At 29.0% G+C, this 26884-nt stretch overlaps 2 protein-coding genes across 2 annotated transcripts; both read left to right on the plus strand.

Annotated features, from left to right (window-relative positions):
- Position 1: 1 nt before the first annotated feature.
- On the plus strand, positions 2 to 7956 carry LOC113376064 (talin-1-like; the record flags this gene model as incomplete). The annotated part of the gene is made up of 21 exons (XM_026615994.1): positions 2 to 73; positions 228 to 512; positions 841 to 990; positions 1064 to 1245; positions 1886 to 2016; positions 2097 to 2368; positions 2579 to 2678; positions 2765 to 2925; positions 3000 to 3130; positions 3627 to 3883; positions 3976 to 4140; positions 4399 to 4589; positions 4690 to 4806; positions 4900 to 5082; positions 5293 to 5491; positions 5597 to 5721; positions 5996 to 6115; positions 6492 to 6701; positions 6818 to 6996; positions 7233 to 7616; positions 7884 to 7956. Coding segments are annotated over 21 exons (3687 nt in total), but the record flags the coding sequence as incomplete, so codon positions are not given.
- A 9014-nt stretch (positions 7957 to 16970) lies between these two features.
- LOC113376065 (trypsin-1-like) lies at positions 16971 to 26267 on the plus strand. Its single transcript, XM_026615995.1, has 5 exons — positions 16971 to 17093; positions 17622 to 17809; positions 20453 to 20630; positions 24290 to 24553; positions 26137 to 26267. The coding sequence occupies exons 1-5, from the start codon at positions 17045 to 17047 to the stop codon at positions 26265 to 26267; spliced, it is 810 nt and encodes a 269-aa protein (XP_026471780.1). The 5' UTR covers positions 16971 to 17044.
- The last annotated feature ends 617 nt before the right edge of the window (positions 26268 to 26884 follow it).

Consider the following 26884-nt stretch of genomic DNA (forward strand, 5'->3'; position numbering starts at 1 on the left):
TGCGCAATCAGTACGTGAAGTTAATGATTCAATTTATGGCTTGATTGAAGCTTCTGCACAAGCTGCTTATCTCGTAAGTGTTTTCTAGTGGTCATAGAATCTTGAATTGAATATATTATGTTAGTGTTAACAATTTCAATAATTGTAATAATAATAAATATGTTTATGTAAAATGGTATATGTTGAAACTTTGTGATGCTTATTTTCAATTTAATTTATTATTTTAGGTAGGCGTATCTGATCCAACCAGCGTTGTCGGTCGTCCAGGATTGGTTGACCAAGCCCAATTTGCGCGTGCAGCGCAGGCGATTCGAACTGGCTGCGATGTTTTGGTTAACCCTACTTCAACCCAACCACAAGTGTTACAAGCTGCTACTCTCATTGCAAAACATACATCAGCTTTGTGCAATGCATGCAGAATTGCCAGTAACAACACTCCTAACCACGTGGCTAAGAGGCAATTTGTACAATCTGCTAAAGACGTCGCGAATAGCACTGCCGCATTGGTAAAGGTTTGTGTTTGACAAAAGTTGGTACCAAATAGTTTTCTTGTATGTATCGTAACACACCTAAACTGTTTAATTTATTTATCTAACTGGCAAAAAGTCAGTTTTTGCTATGCTCGAATTATGAATTGAATGAAATTTATATAAACTAAAATTACAGTTTTTCTTTCTATATGAGCATGCTTATACTTTGTTGATTCGTACCTATGTAGTTATCTTTTTCCTTGTCAATTACTACTACTAACTTATTTAATTTTATTTAGTTGATTATATACATGCAAGAAAACACATATACAATGTAATCTTAATTTGCTGATCATGGATATTTTAACAGGGAATTAAAGCACTAGATGCAGATTATTCTGCTGAAAGTAGAGAATCTTGTGTTCAGGCAACGAAACCTTTATTAGATGCTGTTTCATCGCTTTGTGAATTCTCAAATAATCCACAATTCGTATCTATACCAACAAGAATATCAGCCCAGGTGAATATAAAAAAGAAAAATTAGAATGCAATTTAGAAATAAATTCAATCTATTAATTTCAATTTGCTTTCAGGGTCGCAAAGCTCAAGAGCCCATTCTAACTAGTGGTCATAGTACTTTGAATGCTTCTGTGAATATGATAGTAGCTGCAAAATCTTTGTCCCTTAATCCAAGAGACCCACCTGCATGGCAACAATTAGCAAGTAACAGCAAAGATGTTAGTGATTCAATCAAGAGTCTTATCACTAATATAAGGTTAGTTAATGCTTCTGTAATTACTATTATTATCATTTTTTTAAATAATTTTGTGCTTATTTGTCCAATTAAAAAAAGGTTAATAGGAACAACAATTTAGTCAGGGTGATATTTAATTATTTTTTTTTACTCTTGGTCCATTAAAATTTGGGGTATTATTTCTCTAATAGGTAGGCCTATTTTATTAAAAATAAGATGTTTTGGAGTAAAATCTTAACTTTATTTGTTCTGTTCTTAATAACAATAGTAACCCTTCACATTTAGTTAACAACATCATTAATAATGAAGTGCTTACAAAATAATATTAATTAATATTAATTAATTTTTTTTTCACCTTTCAACAACTATTTTGTCAATTCAAATGTTTCTTCCCTTAATAAATATAAAGAAATTATTTGTTTAAGCAATTTTTCTTGTTTTATGAAAGGTATTTTTGTCAGAAAGTTTCCTGATTAATATTAGTTAATTAAATAAAGAATGTTTGTCTTTTAATCTTATTTTAAATTGACAAATTGACAAATAGGCTGCAAATTATTTCAAACATGTTTCAACATCAAAAAAATAATCAAGATATTACCATTCTAACTTTGAGGATTAAATATTATCAATATATTATACAATTATCAATTTATACTTCCAGAGAGAAGGCACCTGGTCAAACACAGTGCGACACAGTCATCCAGCAATTGAATGACTGTGTGCGTCATTTAGATCAAACCAGTATTAATGTTGTATCAACAGTAACTCCGAGCCAAGAAAACACCTTACAAGGTATGGTATAATATAAAACATATATAAATATTCTCCATTTAAGCTCTTTCAACAAATTTACATTGTTATTTTATATTTAGGTTTCCTGAGCCAGATGAGCAGTACATCCAATGAGCTAACAGACAGATTACCTCCACTACAAACAGCCGCTAAAAGTGAAGCTGAAAATTTGGGTCATACAATATTACAAATGTCTCGTTATGTCGAAGCTCTTGTCAAGTATGCTGTGGGTGCTGCAACTCATTTTGTGCATTCGTCTCAAAGATTACAGCTTTTGGAATATACTAAAAGTGTTACCGAAAATGCTATTCAAGTAGCTAATCTTGCTAAACTGACTGGAGGAAATCCCAGGGTAATTATTATATAAATTATAAAATTAGTAATAATGTTTTGTAGCAAACATTGTAAAATAATTGAACTATTGTTTATAAAAATATAATAATTTATCTTAATAGAATAATCTTAAAATTATAATTATGAAATTCATACGAGTAATAATTTTGAACACCTTTAAATTTAATTATGTTATTTATTTTATAATTGAAAATGTATTGTTTTACAGGCTACACAATATCACGGAGAACTGGATGAAGCTATTGATTCAATGAGAGAGTCAATTACTGAATTAATAACTTCTCTTGATGATTTATCAACACAAAATGGTAAACATTTTGCATTTTGTATACTGTTACTATTATATTTCTTCAACTAAATATATTTGACAACTCTGAATTTTAATATATTGCAGGTTTGGTAAATGGCTTGCTAGAAAGTATTAACCGAGCCATGTCTCGAGTAAGTGATAGAAGATCATCTTTGCTTGTTACTTCTTCATCAGACACTTTTGTTGATTATCAAACAAGAATGGTACATGAAGCTAAAGAAATTGCCAGAATTGCTAATGAGATGGTAATTTATTATTGTCATGAATAATTATTTGTATTTTTAATTCAAAATGTATGATTGTTTATGTACATTTGTAGAGTTCAAAAGCTGTTGCTGAGCCTGCTGCTTTGCCTACTTTATCTGCAAATCTTACTCACCACTACACGCAGTTGGCAGATGATTCATTTGGAGCAGTATTAAACACAAATCTTTCAGATGTTGGAATGAAGTAAGTAAATACTATTCTTATAAACCGAACATCTTTATTAGAATATTGATATTTTGACTGCATTACTGTTATTTAAAAAATGGTTTATTCAAGTTTTTTGAAATTTTTATTAACTTGCCATAGAGTAAGTTATAGCAATGGCAAAAAACGAAAATGAACATTTTTGCATACCTTTACATTTCACGTGATTTAAAAAACATTCAATTCCTATTGACTTGGAGATGTTCTGATTTTTTTTATCCGGGACAAAAAGTGCAAAAAATAGCTATTCCATTTTTGAGAGAACAGAGGATCCGATTCGAATGAATCAAAAAACATTTCACTTGTTTTGATGGAATGAAGAATTGTTTAAATTTTCAAAAAATATTTTGAAACAAAAAATACGAAATTTGCAAATAATTCTCAACAAAAAAAATAGTTAGAAGTTATGTGTATTGAAATAAAATTGTGTATTTGATAAAATTTGCTTGATTTTTTATTTTTTTTCAAATTTTAGAATCAGAAGCACAGTTCAAGAACTTGGACGATCATGTTCTCAATTAGTTGAATCTAGTGGGGCATACCAAATGCAACAAGGTGATAGTGCTTCTTCTACAATTTCAATGCACAGCAGATCTGTTAACGATAAAGTAGCTAAAGTTTTGGCAGCACTACAATCATGTTCAAAGGGAACTCAGGCTTGCATAAATGCTGCTAGTACTGTTTCTGGTATCATTGGAGATATTGACACTACAATTATGTTTGCAACAGCAGGTAAATATTTATTTTATTTTATATTAAAGTATTGAAGTTAGTTAAATATTTATAATGTACAGATTATAATAAATAAATATTTTATTCATCAGGCACTTTGCACTCTGAGAGGGATAATGCATCTTTCTCTGAGCACAGGGAGCATATTCTGAAAACAGCCAAAGCTTTAGTAGAAGACACAAAAACACTTGTTGCCGGTGCTGCAGGTTCTCAAGATCAATTGGCAGCAGCAGCCCAAAATGCTGTTTCAACAATTGGTAAGGGTCAAGAAACCCATACACATACATTTACATATATGAATCATCAGAAATATTCTTTCATTAAATCTTTTCGAAGACATAAGATCTTTTTTAGGAAGTTCTTCATCTTAAACAAGAATTTGAAAATTTTAATGCTATTTAATTCTCACATGTAATACAACATTATCTTAATTTTATTATTTATTTTAATTTTCTTTCTTTCTTTTAAGCACTGAGAGTGAAATTTGTTTATAATGATATTTATTTTATTTTTAGTCCAATTGACTGGAGTTGTGAAATTAGGAGCAGAAAGTTTGGGTTCAAATAATCCTGATTCACAAGTGATGCTGATGAATGCTGTTAAAGATGTTGCTTCTGCTCTCGGTGAACTTATTCAGGCCACCAAAGCAGCATCTGGAAAACCTATTGATGACCCTTCAATGGGACAATTGAAAGGCAGTGCTAGGGTAATTTATTTTTGTAACTGTTGTAAACTCTATATAGAAAATGTATATTTTATATTAAAATGTTTTGAATTGTGTATTAATAAAGATTATTATTTTATAGGTAATGGTAACAAATGTAACATCATTGTTAAAAACCGTTAAAGCTGTTGAGGATAAACACACAAGAGGCACACGTGCTTTAGAATCTACAATTGAAGCTATCAGTCAAGAAATTAATGTAAGTATCCTTGTAATAAGATATAAAATGTATTACATTAGACACATATTTGCCATATTAGCCATATTTAATTTTTTTAATTTTATCTTGCAGAGTTTACAAATAGATGGTGCAAAGGGCAAAGGTACACCAGAGGAACTAGTTAGAGCTACTAAATTAGTTACCCAAGCTACATCTAAAGCAATTGCTGCTGGAAACTCTGGATCTCAAGAAGATATTATAATTGCTGCTAATCAAGGGCGTAGAGCAATTTCTGATTTACTTGTTGTGTGCAAGGTATATTGACCATATATAATTGTTACTTAATTTAATTGCTACAGAATATAATTAAATTTAAAATTTAATTAAAAACAAAAGTTAGTTAGATAAAAAAATAATTAAATATAATTATAAAATTAAAAAGCTCCTAACCAATTATTTCAAGTAATATATATATATATATACAACGTGTGATATATTTATATGTATTTTTTTTTTTAAATTTAGAATACTGCATACTCCTGCACGGAAACAATCGAATTGCGCGAACAAACTTTGGAAGCTGGTAATAAGGTTGCAACCCATTATCAAAGACTGCTTCAAGCAGTTTTGGCAGGAGCTGAAGGAAAAGAAAATTTGCCACATTTATCAAGACAAGTAGCTCAAAGTGTTTCTGAACTGGTTTCTCTGGCCGAAACCCTTAAAGGTACTTTTATTGATTTTTTATTTATTAATATTGTATTTACCTGTTTATCTATATCTACATACATATCTATTACATCCCTTGATTTTAAATATAATCTTTTTTCAGGACGTGATTGGGTAGATCCTGAGGATCCAACAGTTATTGCAGAAAATGAGCTTCTAACAGCTGCATCATCTATAGAAGCTGCTGCACGAAAACTTGCCAGTTTGCGACCAAGAAGATCTGTAAAGGTAATTAATATGGATATGTTTTTAGATATTATTTAATATATAGATTTTACTTGTCATACATGTTATCTCATGTCTTTGGCGTTAAGATATGTTTGATATTCTTGGTTGTATTTTTGTAATTTCACCCAGGAATCAAACATATTATTACTGCTGAGGTACCCCACACCATGGTACGTTATATCATATGGAATTGATATAGTTTTAATCAATTACTCATATTAATGTACAATTGGTATTTCCTTCATTGATATTTATTTTGTGATATAATTTTTAGGAAACCGATGAAAATTTGAACTTTGATGAAATGATTTTGGAAGCAGCAAAATCCATTACTGCAGCTACTTCAGCTTTGGTTAAAGCCGCAAGTGATTCACAACGAGAACTTATTGATCAGGTAATATATAAATCTTAAATTTGATTAGTTGATTTAATATTGTTATACAATAAACTTTTTTAACAGATGAGCAACCGCTTTATGCGGCCTGCCAAGCATTTCTAAAGTAGAATTTCATTTATTTTATCAAATTTCTTTTATAATTATAATGTACTTTTTTCTTGTTGCATTAATTTATGAAATATCTACTTTTTTTTAAAGACATGAAAACTTTTAACTTCACTTCTAAATAGAAACACTAACGGAACATTTTTTTTCAATTTTTCACATAAATTGTCTTTTTGATTTGCACATTTGTCAATAAAGTAACTATATTATTAATAATTCTACTGTATTAATTATAATAGTATTTTACAAGTTTTTTTTTATACCTTAGGGCAAAGTTGCCAGGCGTCTACATAAAACTTCAGACGATGGCCAATGGTCAGAAGGTTTGGTTTCTGCTGCGAGACTTGTGGTGGCAGCAACACAAAAATTAGTAGATTCAGCACAAGCTCTTGTGCAAGGACATGGTTCCGAAGAAATGCTTATTTCATCTGCAAAACAAGTTGCTAGTTCCACTGCCCAACTTTTAGTTGCTAGTCAGGTACAGCTTTTAGTTAGTAACAGATAGTTTAAATTTACAATCTTAACATTTTATGAAATGTCAATATATTATAATTATTTGATAGATAATATTAATAAAAATAAATTTTATTTTAGGTCAAAGCCGATCCTGATTCACCCAGTTTTACAAGACTACAAGCAGCTGGAAATGCAGTCATTAGAAGCACGGATAATCTTGTGAAATCAGCTCAACAAGCAATTTCTGGAGAAGATGAACATTCACTTGTTCTTAACACAAGAATGGTTGGTGGCATCACACAGGAAATAAATGCCAGGTGATTAAAAAAACAAAAAAAAAAAGGGTGATATAATTTAGTCTTGAAATTGTTCCATTTATACCTTTAAATATAGTTAGTATGAAGGGCTATTATTGAAAGTCAGTTAAATAGGTCAAGTCAAATTGATTAATAATCCTGAAATTTTAGGGTTACTCTACTCTTAAACATTTTTATTTGTAGATTGAATAACTTTACTTAACAACAATATAGTTATTTGTAAAATTTTATTCTAGATCTGAAGTATTCCGAATTGAAAAGCAATTGGAAGAGGCTAGAAATAGGTTAGCAGCCATTCACCAAGCCAAGTATCGTCTCCGCAAAACAGATGAAGGCGATCAAGAATATTACAGTGACCAAAATGATACCATGAATCAAAGTAGCCATATTGTGCATTTAAATAATAATAACCAAAGTAATAAAGGATTGAACTCCTCGTATTTGGATAAATCTCAAACCCACACAAATAGTAGAACTTTCAATACATACAATAATGTAAGTCCTGTCAGCTTTATTAATAAAAATTTATCTACATCGGACAGTAGCTATGATGCAGTTAAAAATGGCTCAGCACATAATACAGGGAGCAACGGTCAAAATTATAAGGGATTTACAACTTTGTGAGTAAAAAACAAACTAACATATAATGAAAACACTTAAATAATTTAAAATACTTATTTGTTAATATAAAGATTCATAATTTGTGATTTTTTGCCAAATGATTTTTTTATAAAGCATTTGGATATTATTTCTCTTACTAGTGTATTATATTAATATTTATATAATTTTTCTCAATTTCATTAATATCAATTATTATTATTATGATAAAATATCAACTCTTATTTCTTGCTCTGACCAAACTTTTAAATTTATTTAATAAATTTCAGGTATGAAACACACAGATATAACACTGATTCAAGTCCGTTATTATGCACTCCGGAGCAAATTCTCAAAATTTAGTACAAACTCAAATGAACTCATTGTCCAGACAGATCACTGAGAAGAAAACTATAAAAACTTCTGCAGAGAGTCGAACGCACAGTCATACTTATAAACTCGAGTAAAGAATATAATTACAAAATATATATTGTTTCATAAATAAGCATGTACAGTCACAAATTATATATATACATACTATTTTACAAGCTATTTTATAGTTTTCTAATAATAAATTTAGTCAAGCTTATATAATGTGCCTTCTAATGGTGACTTGTACAGATTTGTTAATAATATAAAATATTTAGTGCCTACTTATGTTAATATACACACCCGCATTATTCATAATATATAATATTTATATAAGCAACACTTATTATATATAATGAAAGTTATAATTTATTGTAAAGTTATATTTTATATAAAACTATAACAGATATTATCATTACATGATTTAATTCGATTTATGTTAATTTATTGCAATTTTGTGAGCTTTTACTTAATAACTTAACTGTTATGTCAAAATTTAATAAATTGACTTTCTTTTATATGCTCTGTTTTATTCATATCGAAATAAAATATAATTTTGTCTTGTGGTGTAAATCACGATGAATAACATGATCTTCCTGGGCTTGTTGTCTGAAAACAAAGCCCCGTGTTCACACTGTGCAGGTTAGGGGTCGGGAACCAGGCGCACATTTAGCGCTAGTAAGCCAAAAATAAAATATTTTTGTGTTGTGATGTTTCATATTTGTTTGTAAAGATTTCTTCAAGAATCGCTCTCAAGTGCATAGCTTTTGGACAGTATGAATTGAACAGGATATAAATTCTCAGATTGACAGATCCATGTATTCATTTGAATGCATTCATTCATACACAGCGTTATCAGGCTATCACGCCTGCACGCCTGATTGGTTATTTATAAAATATATATATATATAGATAAATAGATAGATACTTTATTCAAATTCAACATTTACAATTTAAGTCAATACAATTATACTATAATATAACTAAACTAATATCAGTTATGTTTATGAACAACTCTAAGATTAACCTAATGACAATTAATATTTATCTTGGGTTAAAAAATTCATTAATTGAATAGATAAGTTGATCTATAAGATGTTTTTTAACGGCAGCATTGAAACCATTCCTGCTTTGACTCTTCCACTCATTGGGGAGCCTGTTGTAGATCTCGACACCCAGCTTGTTCCTTTGCGAGGATTTCAGCTTCAGTTTTGGAGGTACAACAGCACACCTATATATATATATATATATATATATATATATATATATATATATATATATATATTATTTGAATAGTCTTGAATTTGATGTTAATATATATGTTTAATTTGAGTTAAAAAGTCGGGCGTTACATCAGTAAAAATAGTATGAGAGTTTTTTAAAAGTTTATTTAAAACCAGTCGTTTCGGCTAGCATCTTAGCCTTCATTCAGTGGTATAATAATAACAATAATAAAACACTTACAATTTTGTATCTTAATATAACATATGAAACCATTATTAATCCATGGTATTGATAAAATATATATTTTTTAACATCACAAATGGTAAAACACAGTAATAAACATGATAACTTAACAAGTTGTCGAAACTATGTATTTACTGTTCGGAGTTTGAGACAGAAATGTCACATTTTTTCTTAAAGCAGTTTTTAGCATGTGTTCAAATTTTATGGGAAATTTGAAAAGCGATGGGATCTTGTCATTTTTCAAGAAATTTAATATTAAGGAACCATGTGTTAGTCTCGTTCAGGGCCGTACTGTCAAAACGTTTGTTTGTGACTTTTTCGTTATGTTATTGTAAAAACAACCCCTCAGCGAATTTTTGGACGATTACAATAACTTACCCTTCGGGAAGTTAAACATTCAAAAATATCGAAGAATATTAGTTGGAAATTATGCTGATTAATTTTAATTTAATTTTTTAATTGAACAATACCAAAATAAATATTTTACTGTTATTATTTAATCACACTATGATTAAATTCTTGAAATAGAAATATATTAGTAATAATATCCGAGCAAGTGCAATTATTTTAGTAAGGTGTTTTTAGGATTTTTTTAAGTAATTTTATATTTATTTATAATATTTTTAAATTTGTTTAAAGTGCGACCCTGACCTTAGTTTGACAGCTCCAAAACTATGGCAGATAATTCCTGTTAAAAGTGAAATAAAATTTGTTAATATTTAGTGGTAGTTGATTAATCTAGTGATATTTACAAATAACTGTGCAATATTATTTTGAATATATTTTTTATTTTAAGTTTTCATTTAATTGGTTTAAGAAAACAAAAAAATATAAGAAATTTGAATCGAATATTATGTTGTGATCAATATTTTGTTTTAACATAACCTTAAAAAGTAGTGTGGTTTTAGTAAACACATATGTCAGTTTACAACATTTGATAGTAATTTATTATAATTTGAATTTGATATTTTATTAAATTTTATCTGATATTATTTTGCTAGGATATTATGACTTGGGAGGAATTTTTACTTTTTGCTAAAGATATATTAGTAAAGTCTAATGAGCTAGGTGATAATTGGCAGTTAGTAGGAAAGTAATTAAAATATGACAATATTTTTTGATAGGACATTGTAACAATACTTGTTTCTTACAAGGATGAAAATTATTCACAATACTTGATGAAACAAGAAAAACATGTTTGTGAAAATGAAAACTCACATTTGGAAGAATGTGATTCAAATGATTTTAACGATAAGTCTGAAGCAACATTTAATAGTGTTATTGTATATAATTTTGAATATCATGTCACGTATAACATCAGCTATATGGTTCCTGTTTTATCCTTTAATGCTTCAAAACCTGGTAATTGTACTAAGATTCATTAAAAAATATTAAATGTTAAATATGAACAATACAACATTCAGATTTTTAACACACACTTTATTTAATAATTACAGACGTTTCGAGACCATGGTATGCCTCATCTTCAGTGTAATTTCAAAAACAGTTACTTATATACTACACATTCTTTAATATTTTATTTAAATTACATTTAATTTTTGATATACAAAAATCTGAGTGTTGTATTGTTCATATTTAATATTTAATATTCGATCCATTTATAACACAAAATTCTATATTAAAAAATATATACATGCATAATGTGATAATTAGCTTATTGTGTAAAAGATTTTTGTTAAGAAAGTAATAAATTAAGCTAACTTTATAGAGATGCTGTCAAATTCGATTTATCAGTATTTTTTATTTTCTTATGCACTATTTTTTAATATTCTATCATTTGTAGATGGTACTATTCTCACACTGGACAGTGCATGGAAAATATTGTTACAAAATGGTGTAACGGACAGTAGTTTCCATTCAATTCTCACACAAATGGATCATCCAGTATTACAAATACCATTTTTGACATTACATCCTTGTAGGACACAGGAATTGTTAGGAAAGTTTCAGAAAAGGTACTTACTAACTTTACTTTTCAAAGTGATCAGTTGAACTTCATTAATAATCACTTCAAAATATACTTCGAGATTTGAACTTATGTTTTATAATTTATTGCCAATATTAACCTGTTTTATTTGTCTCTACTTTGTAGACTACATTAAATATCAGAATATTAAATGAACAAACAACAACATTGCCATGCTACTAAATTAAAAAAATATTATCTCAAGTAGTAAATATATTAAACTATTTAAATTATCAATTTTTTTGTTGAGAAGATGCAGAAGATGCAAGTTCAGTGTTGTTGAGAAGATGCAGTCTATTGTACTTATAGTCCAGTCATTATAGTAAGTTTACCTCGGAATTTGAGATACCATGCTGTAAGTCTGTAAATACTTGTATATTGACACCCTAAAATTGTCTCATGGCATTGAGACCCTACCATATTCAGGTTTTGAGACAAGTTTAGGGTGTCAATAACAAGTATTTACAGACTTATAGCTGGGTATCTCTAATTCCGAGATTCTTACTTAATTTAAGCATAAATGACTGGACTATTAAATAACTTACATTTTCTAAATGCCACTAAAAGTATTCTAAAGTTTGTAACATTTTTCTTTGTGTTCGAAACAGTCATTTGATTACTTAACATTACTAATTTACCTTTTGAAAATTGTTTTTTAATTGTTATAACTTTCAGTGATAATCTACTACTTACATTTATATCTGTAATTGGTCCATATATTGGCTTACGATGCGATTTGCGATACGGGCAAACAAATGATCTGACGATGAAATTTGACTTTGCTCATAAATGAATAACATATAATTTTAAATATGCTAAACATCAGCTGAACGAGGAATTCTTATGATGATGAGCGATGAATAATTTATTTAAATTACTAAATTAATTGAATATGATAAATTATGAGATCGAATATTAATGTATGTGAAATTTATATAATCTGAAGAACGAAGAAAATATTTTTATATAAACTTATATTGATTTTATTTTTAAGACGTTTTCAATAGTTAATTATATAATATATAAAATATAAATTGATTATATTATATTTCTGATAGTTTTTTCATATAAATCTAAATTATCAATTATGGCTTAAATTATTATTATTTAATTTGAATGAATAATTATTTGAATTAATCGGATTATTGACTAAATAACAAATTATATAAAAATTAATTAACTAAATTTCTTTGTTTGTCTTGCCTTTTTAACAAATTATTAGTTTAATAAATTCACATTATTTATCAATAGTTTTAATTGAATTGTTTAACATGAATTGCAATGAGTTTATTTAACAAATGCGTTTTAAATCTGTATGTAGTTAATTAGTTTATTGCTTTTTATGGGTTTAAACAAAATCGGAACTTTTTGAATTAATTAAAGTATTGACTTCATTATATTAACAAATTATATAAAAATTAAATTTCATTTCACATTTGATCCATTTGTTTGTCTTGCTTTTAGTTTTAATAATAAATAAATTCACATTATTTATCAATAGTTTTAATTGAATTGTTTAATATAAATTAAAATGAGTTTATTTGACAAGGGTGTTTTAAATCTGTATGTAGTTAATTAGTTTATTGCTTTTTATGGGTTTATACAAAATCGGAACTTCTTTGGTGCGTTGATACGGACTTCTAATTTAAAACACTCCATTAAAAATTGGGGGACACATTTTTTAAGACAATACAAACGAGCGCGAACAATTTGTTTCTGAATATCGATAAGACGAACAATAAACTTTAATAACTGAATGGCCTTTGGCGACCTTACTGGAATTAAACAAAGAACGAGTCATATTCACGAAAAGCCTCTTGAACTGTTTTCACTAATTACTACCAGCATAACGCTTACATATCTAGAGAATAAATATAGTGAGCATGTCCATGGCCCCATATTGAAGCAAGACAAATACACAATACATCTCTAATTATGAATTTATATTCAATTAACTGATATAAATAATGCGAGGTTGAAGCTAAAATGCAGCTAAACTACAAACAAATAAATGCCGACAAAGAAATTAGAATAAGGTTACATTTGCGTTCGCAAGAATAAATTATGTTAATCTTGAAAACATTGAAGTGATGATTATAAGAATAGAAGTACATATATTGAAAATCTATCTCAAATTTAATTAATTCATTCACTAATATTCTTTAAAATCTTACAAAAATTTCTTGGTAGTACAAATATCATATTTAATATAAATCTTTTGCCGTTACTTAAATTGGAAAAATGTAGTATTTTTTTTAGAATTCATCACTTGAATGAATATAGATTGCAATATGTTTTGAAATAAAAGTAACCCTTACCCAGCAGAGCTGCATCAAATTAAAACTCATTATAATTAGAGAAATTCTAATAATAAAATACACCTAATAGAGATAGGCCAACCGTTGAGTTGTTTTCTGAAAAATCCACTTAGTTTAGAATAATCTGGGTAAAAGTTATAGAAAACTTAAGTTCTGATCGGTGTTTAAAAATAAATATTTAAAAAAAATTAATACGGAAATCCGTCATGTTCAATCGTTTATTTTCTGATGCAATTCTGAATCTTTATTGTTCACCGTAGGATTGAAATTTAAAAAAAAAAGAGATTGAAGCCAAAAACTAATGTAAATAAAATGCTTATTTATTAAAATGCCTATTCATATATTAAAGCTATATAGTTTATACAATGTATTTTTCGAAGATTTTCATGTGTTTGAAAGAAAGTTCATATTCATAAAGTCAACCGTAGCGTACCACTAATCCGTGGTTCTATTCCAACCTCGGGCACGCTCGATATCAAGCAGTATGATACCAAATTTCCACTTTAGGTTACAGGTCTCAAATATAATTTCAAGTGAAAGTAGCCTATCGTGGGCATTGCTGCATCACAGACAAGTCGATACTATTAGACACACGTTGTAATATATGGTAGATAGTAATATCAAAGAAGGGGGAAGTCCCGTAACGCCGGACGGCGCCAAAGACCGGACACTCTATTTAACACGTATTATTTAAGCGATTATAAACCTTTTCATTCCAAAATACAAGTAAAAGGGGTACTGAGGGCACACAGGTACAGGATCACGCACCAAGCCTCACCTGTGACGCACACGGCCATGGCGAGAGCAACCCTTTTCTGTTTTAGGAGCAATATCACGGCGTCACCTAAATATCAATGAAGTAATTCTAGCATATTTATGCATTTACATTTCAGTGGTATGCAAAGATAAAAGTTGTACTTGATTGTTATCCGTAAAATGGCAGAATATCATTAGATCTTTTAACCAATTTTAGTAGGTGCCATCAAATGAATGAAAATGTCTGTCCCTTAGCACCGGACAGTAAACATATTGATATTTCTTGTGAGAATTTACGTAATTTATTCCAATTATTTAATGTTATTCTGTATGAGTGCTAACGGTCACTACATACCCACATTTTTCGTATTTCCTAGTCAAAGAATGAAAAACTTATGAATGCACCAGCTGAGAGAATCGGTGTGGCCTAGCCAAAGTGACTTTTTTTTGCAATATCTAAGAATATCGTCAAAGACACATATGCAGACATTTCAGAACGTGGAGATGGCTGCATATGTGATCAATGCAGGTTATTTTGAAATGTCCGGTACTAGATGCCACTGTTTAAAATCATATTTTTTTATACCAAAGTTTGATTGATAGTATTAATTATTTTTTAGCAAAGATTTCGGTTTTGTTAATTTGGTTTGAATTCTAACGTTGTTATCCAACATAAATCATAATTTAATAAACATTTCGTAAAATATTTTTTTATTTATTTATAAATAACCTTAGGTGCCCGCCGCTTGGGGACTTTCCCCTATTAATTATTTATTGCAGCGTTGGTTAATTCATTTTTTAATCAAATTCCTTTCAAGCCGATCATTTGTCAGTATTTAGACTGTGTATCGCCTCCTCTCTTCGATAAAATTCTCAATTTTTTTAAATCTAGTATTTGCAGAAATTTATGTTTAGGGACTGGAGAGAAGAAACAGTGTATAGATTCCTGTTACCTTTGTTGGAAAGTAATTTGCCAGAATAAATTTTACGAATGTGTGTCAGAGTTGTCTTGCACGTGGTGTCCGCTAATAATAAAGACACTTCCCACGTTCATTAATCTTTTTTATTTCTCTATCTTTTATTTACCACTATGATATTACATACTCAATATCAAACAAAAAATATGCTTACTGTTTCTATTTTAAATCAAAGATTTTTTTTTATAATTAACAGAAAATAACTTCAATTATTTAATGTTCAAACATGGAGTAAATGGTCAATGATGACAATGATACATTGAATCAAAGTTGTAATAATTAAACGAGTTAATTATTATCAATATGCCATTCATACTTAAAATCGTTTGCACATTTTTATAAATACGTTAAGCAATATGTATGTTTTTACCAATGAACAAAGAAAGAACAGCCAGTCGAGCCCCCAATCAATCTAAATTCGAACAAAATATTGCACATACTGTTTGTTATTGATCTATTTAGCTGGTATAATAATATTTACTATGAAATTGCAACCGGTACTACAACGCATAGTATTTTATAATCTTAATGTACACAAATAAAGATAATCATTCAAAATTCAGGTTCTAATTATCAAAGATATATTTCGCGACTGCCCCACATACTGGCAATTAGTTGACTTATATCTATATGGCAATAAATAAAAATATTGCACTGTCTGCTTCATTGCAAAATCCTATTCGAATGCATAATACCATGTGTTACATAAATATTGCTAAATAGGCTAGTATTAGTTTATAGGTAATTCAAGCACAGTCAAAACTAGCTATCACATTTAAGATAACGGTAAAAAAGAACTTTGATTATATACATTGAAATTTTCCGTTGTTCCTATTTAGTGAGAAAAGTACAAATCTTAGGCGTTACGAAATTTCTTAGTGCACCACGTGCGTGATACGATGTAACCTAAAAATAGGTTCGTAATTCGTTGTATAGTTTTCGAACTGATTTCACGTAATTGTTTTTACAATTAGATAATATTCTCTACACGAATTAAATTATCGGCATGACCTTGAGCGACGTAACTATTGGTCAAGGTCTCAAGAAAGAACACCGCCAAGATCAAACAATTTTGGCCGGGCGCGCTAACTGTTTGACAACAATAACATGCATAGCATTTTGTAAGGTAATCGTGACACTAAGTAATTGTTTTAAAACAGTTATCTATGTAGCACAAGGTCGGATCGTCTGTGACACGAAATCAATAATTTATATTATTTATTTGTTCAAACAACAAAAAAAGTAACGCCGCAATAAAAAATCATTTATGCACTGCAAGGTTACCCCTACCTCTTCGGAGATGTCTGCGTTATAAACATTGTCATCGTATTTAAAAATATACTTATTTTGTCAGTATATAAAACGCAGGTTGACCGTAGATCAAATCATTAGTTCTTGCGCTCCAATTATTTGGTCTCGTGAACCTTATTAGAACATCTCAGTTCATAGAGTTAGGGACCGCATAGTTTTTTCAAAGTTAGGGAAAAAAGTGCGAAACAAAAATGAAATCGAGTGACTTCGCCGCAGTGGTGTTCGGAAGTGCAATTATTGTTATTATAAGTGTTTGTTGGGTACCAATGTGCGCCGCCAATCCTCTCGCTAACGGTGGATTGTGCGACAATTGCGGTAAGAGGATCATAGGAGAACAATTTATCAATAACACATCGCCATAGGATACAACATAAACGCATTTAAATTTCAATCATTTTGTGTTTAGTGATTTGAAATATTGCAGTATCTAGGAATCTATGTATACATTTAACGGTTTATGTATATTGAAGTTTGTAAAATTTAAAGGGCAGTGTTAATTCTTCAAATTTTAATATAAAATTGTAGTGCAATCTCAGTGTCTTCTGTAATATAAATTTTAGGAATTTTCGAAGTTTAGAGCTTTTAACCATACATACATATTATCAAAATTGGTAAACCCTTAACTTAAGTGATGATACCGAATTTAAATTAAAATTGTATTACTCTACTAATATAATACTTTGATAATCAAAATTATTGTACGAAAAAAGTCTCTATAATAACCAAAACCCTTTTCATCAAACAAATAATCCAAGTGAGCGATAATTTAAATAACAATCGCAAAGCAATGTAATTTCTTCTGGTTGATCATCATCTAACATGAGGGTCATGCCTTTGTTGCAGTTTGCGGGGTGCGCGGATCCCGAAGCACGCGCATAGTTGGCGGGAACGAAGCAGGCGCCCACGAATTTCCCTGGCTCGGCGGTCTGGTCAGATCCGGTAAATTGTACTGCGGCGCCAGTCTACTCACGACGAGGCATCTCTTGACTGCAGCTCATTGCGTGGACGGATTCGATCTGCGAGAAATCAAGGTAAAATCTTTCAACTAAAATTATTTTTGCTTAGCTATTCAATAAATTCTTTCCTTGATCGATAAATTTTAGGATACGATTTAAAAAAAAAAAATCTAAGAGGGTTGTTCTTTTTTTTGTTACAAAAAATGCAAGGTATTTGTTTTTGTTTTTCACGAAATGTATTGATCATAGAGACATGCGATTTTTTTTAAACAAATTTTACAAAATCATAGAATATTAAGAATTTTTTTTTTGTCGCCGTCATTTGTTAACCAGGAGGCGCTAAAGTGGGCATTGCAAAATCGATCTCTTTTGCGGTGCCACAGATAAATCCGTTGCGCCTGAAACAAAAAAAACGAAACTACTTTGAAGAAAAAGTTTTAATCCTGTCCCCCTACCAAAATAAAAGAAAAAAAGCAAGAAGGAAAAAAATGGCAGCTATTTTAAAAAAAGTGTTAAAAAGGGCCTTTTTTGGGACGAGAAGCTTCGCAAATTTTTTTGCGTAATGTTATCAAGTTGTTTGAGGTAGGGGGACTAGGTATTGCAGTGTGAACAAATTAAAAAAAATGCAAGTCGATCCGACTTGTAGTTTTTTTTTAATTTGTGGCACCGCATTGAAAAAAGTCAATTTGAGAAAAACGTATTTAAAGTTTTTAATATAATGTACTAATGTAATTTTAATTAATGTACTATTTAATTTAATGTACTAATACACCATGGTGTTCAAAAGTGCTGATACATTGAAAAGGTCATGTACATGACGTATTATAATGAAAAAGAGAGCAGCTGGCATACAACAGCTCGCGGAGCGATAAAAAAAACGGTTTCAGAGGATCATACATATAGAGATATATATCTATAATTTCGTCAAAAAAATAGATATTGAGATGATTTTTTTTTAAATAATTCTAAGGTTTTTAGCTTTCATAATATCAAAAATCTCAAAATCGAAAGAAAATAAATAAAAAAAGAACAACCCCCTGAATATAATGATCATCTATGAATTATTATATATTTTAGCTATTTATTTCTGCTATTTGTATTTATAATGCTATTAGAGAGTTATCAACACAAAATGTTGCAAATGACCAACAAAACAAACAGTATCCGGTTGGCAATTTTCACTGAATCCACGTGCGAAGTGTGCACAGTTTTGTGATTGAATCAAAATCATGACAGGTATATTCGTCAACCGCGGAATAAGTTGCACGGCTGAGATAACGGATGAAAAATAGATTTATTTTGCAAAATTGAAAAATCTTTTTACCACATTTTACTTCTTTGTTAACATAAGCATGTTGTATACCGCCACGTAATTATGAAATTTATTAAAACTTTCCTTCGATAACTCAGGTTGTTGGGTTATAATTTAACCCTTGTAGCTGTGGACTGTATTAAATACTGATTTGTTTGTATATTATGTATTTGTTACAGTTCTAATTACAATCACTGATTTGTCACTAAATTATAATGAAAGAAGATATATTTATTTATTATTTACTATACATGTTGCTAAGCGGACTTTTCTTTTAGAAGTGAACAACTAGTTCAATTAAAACACTCCGCTACCCCCTTTACCAGAGGTAGCAACCATTTCGTGTAAAGCTTAATGCCCTGATGGTTGTCACCTTCATGGCCAATATAATAAAACGAAAATACGTCCGAACACATGTATTACATACTAAACTAAAAACGGGTTAAATTCAATGAAATATTGTAAACTATTTTTATTTAAAAAGAAAAACTATTGAAAACAAACACTAGGAAATGTTATTTGAATAGTCAAATATTTATTCTTACTGATTGTGTTTATTATTACTACATTTTGGGAACTTTATACAACTCGCGTGTCCGGACGTCTTTTCGTTTTATTATATTGGCCATGAAGGTGACAAACTTCAAAGCATTAAGCTTCACACGGAATGGATGCTAATAAAAATAAATATATCTTCTTTCCTTATAACTTAGTAACAAATCAGTGATTGTAATTAGAACTGCAACAAATACACAATATACAAACAAATCAGTGTTTAATACAGTCCACAGCTACAAGGGTTAAATTATAACCCAACAACCTGAATTATCGAAGGAGAGTTTTAATAAATTCTATAACTACGTAAGCACAAAGTACATGCGTTAAGGGGAAATGCCACTCTTTTACTTATTTGAAACAGTCATAGTCTGAAAATATTCGAATCAACTCGACATTTCAGAACATTTTTTGTTTTTCTCAAAAATTTCAATTTAAATAGTAAAGGCCACTATTTTATACGCATGATGAATATACGCGTCAATACACAAAATTCTGCCATTTCTTAATTAATGGTTAATTAAAAGTTTATTTCTAAAATTTAGAAAAATGTTATCACTTTGAATGTATCCAATCTAACAGCATAAAATATTTAGGTTGAAACAATTAATTTTCCTGATCATATTATAAATATTGTTTTTAATCATGCTAAAATTCGCCACTGACTACGATTTAAATGTTTGATTAACTGATCTTCGACAAACCAATTTTAATTCGTACTGTTAGCAATCGTTCGAATCTTTCACTTTTAATGCAATAATGCAATAATGCACATGTTACGATAACATTGATCGCATGCAATTGATTGTGCCAAACGGAAATTATCATAACGCATTACGGGTATGTTTCAGGTTTTGCTCGGTGCACATAATGTCACGTCGAAAGACGGCACAAAAGTAGGCTTAAAAAACGCATGGGTTCATAAAGGTTTCGACATTTTCACTTTCAATAATGACATCGCAGTTCTTGAACTAAAGAATCCGGTTGAATTCAGCCCGAAGATCAGTGCAGTCTGTTTACCGGAAACTGGTAAGAATTTTCCCAAATTTACTCATCTATTATCGACAAACATAATTTTTATCATATAAAACACAACTTTACATGGCGCCATTGTTCTATACAAGTATGCAAGGAAATATATGTATATTTATAATAATAAACCCGCATGTTTGGGAAAATTATCATATCTCTATAAACAGTTATAAAGTTTAGAATATGCCAACTCATTTACCGATAATAGTACCTATAGTAAAATATTACTTCTGTTATGCTTTCATTTTTATTGCTTTTTATATAGCACTTATTAATTTTATACACCATTAATTTTATACCCTTATAAATAAATTAACCTCTATAGTCCTTAATTACAATTAACTTCCTAATTTTATGTTTTCTCGACGGTTCAAGCTATTCTGAATCGAATGAGATCAAATTTGGAAAAAGTATGTGTGTGTGTGTGTGTGTGTGTGTGAACAGATTTTTTGCCGTAAATTGACGTTTTCTCCAAAACGGCTTTACCGATTTCAAAAATTTAAAAGCCATTCGATGTATCTCGATGAAGACTAGCGTTTCTGAGTTTTGTACGACGACCGGCCTGGCCGCTTCTTTGTAAATCGCAGAAAAGTGAAAAATTTTTCGTTCACGTGCCGGATCGTGCTGATTAATTTTTGGTAAAGATCGACCGGGCCGTTTTCTTGTAATAAAGTTTAAAAAAAAAAATTCGACGATTTTTATGATTTTTTTTGACGGTAGATACCATAGTCTTGTAGATCATACTAAAATATTACGGCCCTGCAACAAGTCGTTTAATTTTAAAAATTCTTCAAAGTTTGCAAAAATTAGTATCGTTTTTCTGGCATTTGTTAAAATTAGACCTTTGATCGACGTTTTCTTAAAAACGCCTGAACCGATTTCAGAAATTTAAAAGCCATTTGATGTACATATCTCAATGAGGGCTATCGTTTGTCAATTTTGTGAGACGATTTGCCAAACTATTTCTTTGTAATCTGAAAAAAGTGTTAAACTTTGCGTCCACATTTAAGCTCAAACTACCGAATCGATTTTAAAAAATCAAAAACTGTCCGAAAGATATTAGTTGGGAATGATACTGATTAGTTTTAGGTAAAAATCTACCGAGCCGTTTTCTTGTCATTAATGTTGAAAAAAAATTTAAGCCGATTTTTATTTAGCCGAACTTTTTTTAGTGATATATATCATGGTTTTATAGAACTTACTGAAAGATTACGGCCTTACAAGTAATTTAATTTTAAAAATTTATCAAAGTGTGAGAAAATGAGTAGTTTTTTTGACGTTTGTTAAAATTAAAATTAGACGATTTTACTTGGTATAACGATAGAGTACTTGGTCTTAATGAACACACTAAACCGTTAAAGTCCTACGGAAACAATTACAAAAATTATTGATTTTTGCAAATTTGCTTCTAGAAAATACTCCGAGTTCACGTGTCCACTTGGAATACTTTTAATCACTCATAAATTAATTTATTTTTTATTAATTAAGTCGATTATTTATACATATCGGGAAGTTCATGTAACTTGCCTCAAGGCAAAATACCAATACCAACTAGTTTTTTATAAAATAGCTACATATCAATTTCTTTTTATTAAACAGATTATTTACACATATCGGAAAGTTCATACAACTTACCTTAAAACAAAATGCCACTTACACCTAGTTTTAGATAGTGTTTCTGTTATATTGATTTGAATATTGAATTTATTGATAACAAACTCATTCAGCAAATACTTAATTGGGTAAACATCATTAAAATCCCAAGCAACTTCTCAAGCTTTTACTTTCATACGATTTGAATTTCACTTTGATTTAATGATAAAGTTATGAGGGCCGCAATCAAAGTGCCGCATTTTGTCAAGTACAATGTTAATATAAATCTTTCTAATAAGGTTTCCGTACAAATATCCGTTCATTGAAATAAAAACACGTATTAAGGAATTCAGCAGATTTTTTGTCGTATATTCCAACAAGTTCGTTTTTTGTGCATAATTGTCACGAACTCTATTTAAAATAAACATATAATATTAATTGAAAATGTTAACAAATTCAGGTATAATGCTACTATATTATAAACCAAATGACACCGTCTAGTGGATTTTAAATATATTTTTGAAAATTGTTATTTCATGACTGAAGATTATCAATAGACCATAAATATAAAATAGATCATCAGTATCAACGATCAAGTTTTATAAGCAACTTGTACGTACTTTCTTTGGCAATAATTAGTAACCTATATGCATAAAAAAATATAACTCCCTATTTTGACCGAATTTAAGTAAAATTTGTACCATATATATGCACATTATATAAATGCGCTTATATATATATATATATAGCTTATAACAAATATATCGAGATAAATCATATTACATTTAAGTACAAGATTCATATTTTTTCTCCTCCGCCAACAAATGAAATAAATTAATTCGGATGAAACATGTTGAAATAATTGGAATAAAATATTTTGTTGAATCAGTCATTGACTTTATAAAATTAAATTGATGAAAAAGCTCTACTTGCAGTTGTTTTTTTTTTTTTCAAAAAAATTACGATTATGTAAACACATTGTGTTGTAATCCAAATAATAAAACAAATAATGTTCAATGTATATTTACAAAATTAATTAATTACTTTAAATTTACATGTTGAATCGTTGTTTTTGGTTCTCTCATAATCAGTAAACAAAAGCTTTTGAATTGAAATGCAATTGTTTTAAAAATAAGCTGTTAATAATAACAATTTACCGTCTTAATTGAGTCTTTAAACAATTCGAATTTCAATGTTTTGTAGTAATCAAAAAACCAAAAATATTTATAATGATAACACGGATAAAATTACTGAATATAAATTCGTGAATAGTAAAATGAAATTAGAAGTTTAGTCACCTCTTCTCCCTTTTTCCGAAGGAGAAGTTTGTCTTCGCCCGAAGATCCGATTTGCTAATTTTATATTGTCTCGACGTTTCAAGTCATTCTGAATCAATATTTATATAAGATAGCATTAAAAATATGTATAATATTTACAAACAATAATATAATCAAAGACATACTTGAAATATGACATGATCAATTTGTCATTGTAATTCGCATTCAGAAACAAACCTTCATTAGAGAAATAAAGTAATTGCTGATTAATAAATTCTATAATATTCGTTCACACAGTGGACTATGTTAAACAACGCCTAAACAAATATTGTTTTTGCAAATTCACTCATCCTGTAATAATTATGTTTGAAGAACTCCATGTAATTAAAATTAACATACATTCATTGACTGTTTGTATTTTTTTACTTTTTCACAGGCGATATAATCTCATTCTTAGAACAGCTGTAATATCTGTCTTGCCTACAAAATTGACGCCATACTTTAATATTTGTTTTATTTATCAAGCCCTGCACATAGCTTGATCTATAAATCATTTTCAACCAACTTGTCAATTTATTAACCTTTCTAAACAAAAGCTGTAAAATCAATAATCTACTAATATTATAAAATTACGGGTGATTCATACAGTTAATAATAATTTTTAAAACTTAAATTGATAAAACCGCTCCACTTCATTATAATTTTGTGAATCATACAAATTTGTATAATTTAAATTATCTAGATATCTATTATTGCGTTTTATTTTTATTTTATATTGTACATCAGGATATGGAGATTACGAAGGTGTACTCGGCGTCGTAGCAGGATGGGGCCGCTTAGATGAACGTGATTCTTTAGCCGATACATTGAGGAGTGTTACTGTTCCTATATGGTCCAGGGAACAATGCCTTGATGCTGGATATGGCAAGAAACGAATATCTGAAAATATGATTTGTGCAGGATACCACGATGGAAAGAAAGATGCATGCCAAGGGGACAGCGGTGGCCCCATGCATATGACTGGACCCACCGGCAGTGTTGAAATTATTGGTAAGCTTTATTATATTAAATGATTTACTTGATATTTTGTATAGAAAAGGTGGGCCTATATATATATATATATATATATATATATATAAACCCTCCCTTTTCTTCTACAATTCATTTATTTAATTTTTTGGGTTTTTTTATTTTTTATTTTTGATAACAATTTTTTTTTTTTTTATTTATTTGGCTTTGCTCACTCTGTGCGTTTAGCCACCTACAACTCTTCATTTATTTACATTCTATATTATTTTTTATATCATATTCAATCTTATATATCCTATTCTATTTTTTTTTCTTCTTCAATTTTCTTCAATTTTGATCTCTTCATTCTCTATCCTCATTTTTCTTCAATTATTTTCTTCAATTTTGATTTCTTCATTCTCTCTCTTCAATTTTCTTTCATTTTGATTTCTTTATTCTCTCTTCAATTCTTGCTCTTTCATTTCAAATTTCTAATTCTAACTGCTTCCACTCTTTCTTCTATTTTATTTCTTCATTTTTTGTGAATTCAGCCAGTTTTAATATTTTTCTTCTTATTCCTACTACAACTCAGCTATTTGTGTTGTGTAATTTCTATTCTTACTCCTAATTTTTATTCAAATAGTACTTAACAAATTCAATTAATTCTATTTAATTTCAATTTCTATTTCAAATTAACTATATGTATATATTTTCTTAAATTATTTTCTTTTTGAAAATATTAATTAAAATTTTAAAGAAATTAATAATAAATTTCTTTAAAATATTTTCTTAAATTCTTAAAGCCAATGACAGGATTCGATACAAAGATCTCTGTCGTTGTGAATTGAACACTAACTTGATTATTTTAAAATGGAAAGAATTTTCTTTTTACCTTAAAAACTAAATATTTTCAAAATCAAACAGCACCAAAAACTGCGTTTGAAAATACACACACAAACACACACACACACACACGCATATATATATATATATATATATATATATATATATATATATATTCATACCTTGAATATTTTTTATAACTTTTTTTTCTGAACAATTATTTCTATTTTATAAACGGTTAAGAGATATACATTCAGAATCGTCGAGCATCTTGGCGGAGCCCCGTATAATGCTTTGTTTGGAGGGACTTAGGAAGGGCACAGATTTGTCTTAAAATATAAAGTAATGCATATAATTGTAAGAAATATTTATACGTCGTAACTATCTATCTGTTACTTTTTCCAAACTTCACAAATTTTACAAACAATTGAAATTAAATTAAACTTTTCTTGCCCGTTTTCGGCAAACTAATCATTTGTAACTGATGATGACTTCAGTTTTGCTAAAGTTTCTGTTTCTTCTGAAAATTGGGGAAGATATTTTAAAATTATTGTTTACATTCTTTGCCCCCTTTTTATTAAATATCATTAAATTATTTATAGAGCAGAGTAAACACGATGGACCTTCTTGATCTCTTGTCCAAGATAAATACACACTAGTTCTACGCTTTGATTATATTCGAGCATACTAATTATAACAGAAAAAAATAAAAAAAGTTAATTTTGTCAAAATACAAAATTTTGTTTTTAATTATATCCATTCAAGGTGCTTTTTACTCTTAGGTATTGTGTCATGGGGTCGAGGATGTGCTCGGCCGAATTTGCCGGGCATTTACACGAAAATTACAAACTATTTACCATGGATCGAAGCACGAATTGGCGGTGAGTGCACTTGCCCTAGAAAACAAGCCTAATAAATTAAAATTTTAAAAATAAAAGCGAAATCAAAGAATTCATTGTTCAAGCTTACCGATAATTCTATCGATCTTATATAATTTTATAACTTATATGAGAAATTTATTTTTATTGTTTACAAATTTATATAAGATTTTATTATATATTTATGTATAGTGCAAATGTGCATAGTACGCTACTAGGTTATAAAAACGCTCTTTATAAGAGCTTTTTATATATGTTCTACTTTGAGTAGAAGTATTTTTAATCCATATCATTCATACATGTTAAACATAATTCTCTGTGAGAATAGAATTTGTATTCCTTTCAATACACTCTAGTCAATATATAAACAAATAATTAACTAAATGCGTAATTGTAACGATGATACCCGTACGATACGGGAAACTGTAATTGTAATTGTAACTGTAATGTGTTATTTGTTATCAAACTTATCGTTAATAAGTTATTATGTATGAATTTAACTTAAATATTTAAATATATGATTTATAAAATAATATGCTTGTTTTTTTTTTTCAAAAGATCGTGTAAACGCAGTGTGTAATACAAATAATAAAACAATGTTCAATGTATATTTACAAAATTCTTCTAATCACTTTATATGCTGAATGTTCTC

The sequence above is a fragment of the Ctenocephalides felis genome, unplaced genomic scaffold (genome assembly GCF_003426905.1).
Source record: "Ctenocephalides felis isolate EL2017-DRISC unplaced genomic scaffold, ASM342690v1 CF-g0.4_SCAFFOLD_01886, whole genome shotgun sequence".
In the NCBI taxonomy this organism is placed as follows: Eukaryota; Metazoa; Arthropoda; class Insecta; order Siphonaptera; family Pulicidae; genus Ctenocephalides; species Ctenocephalides felis.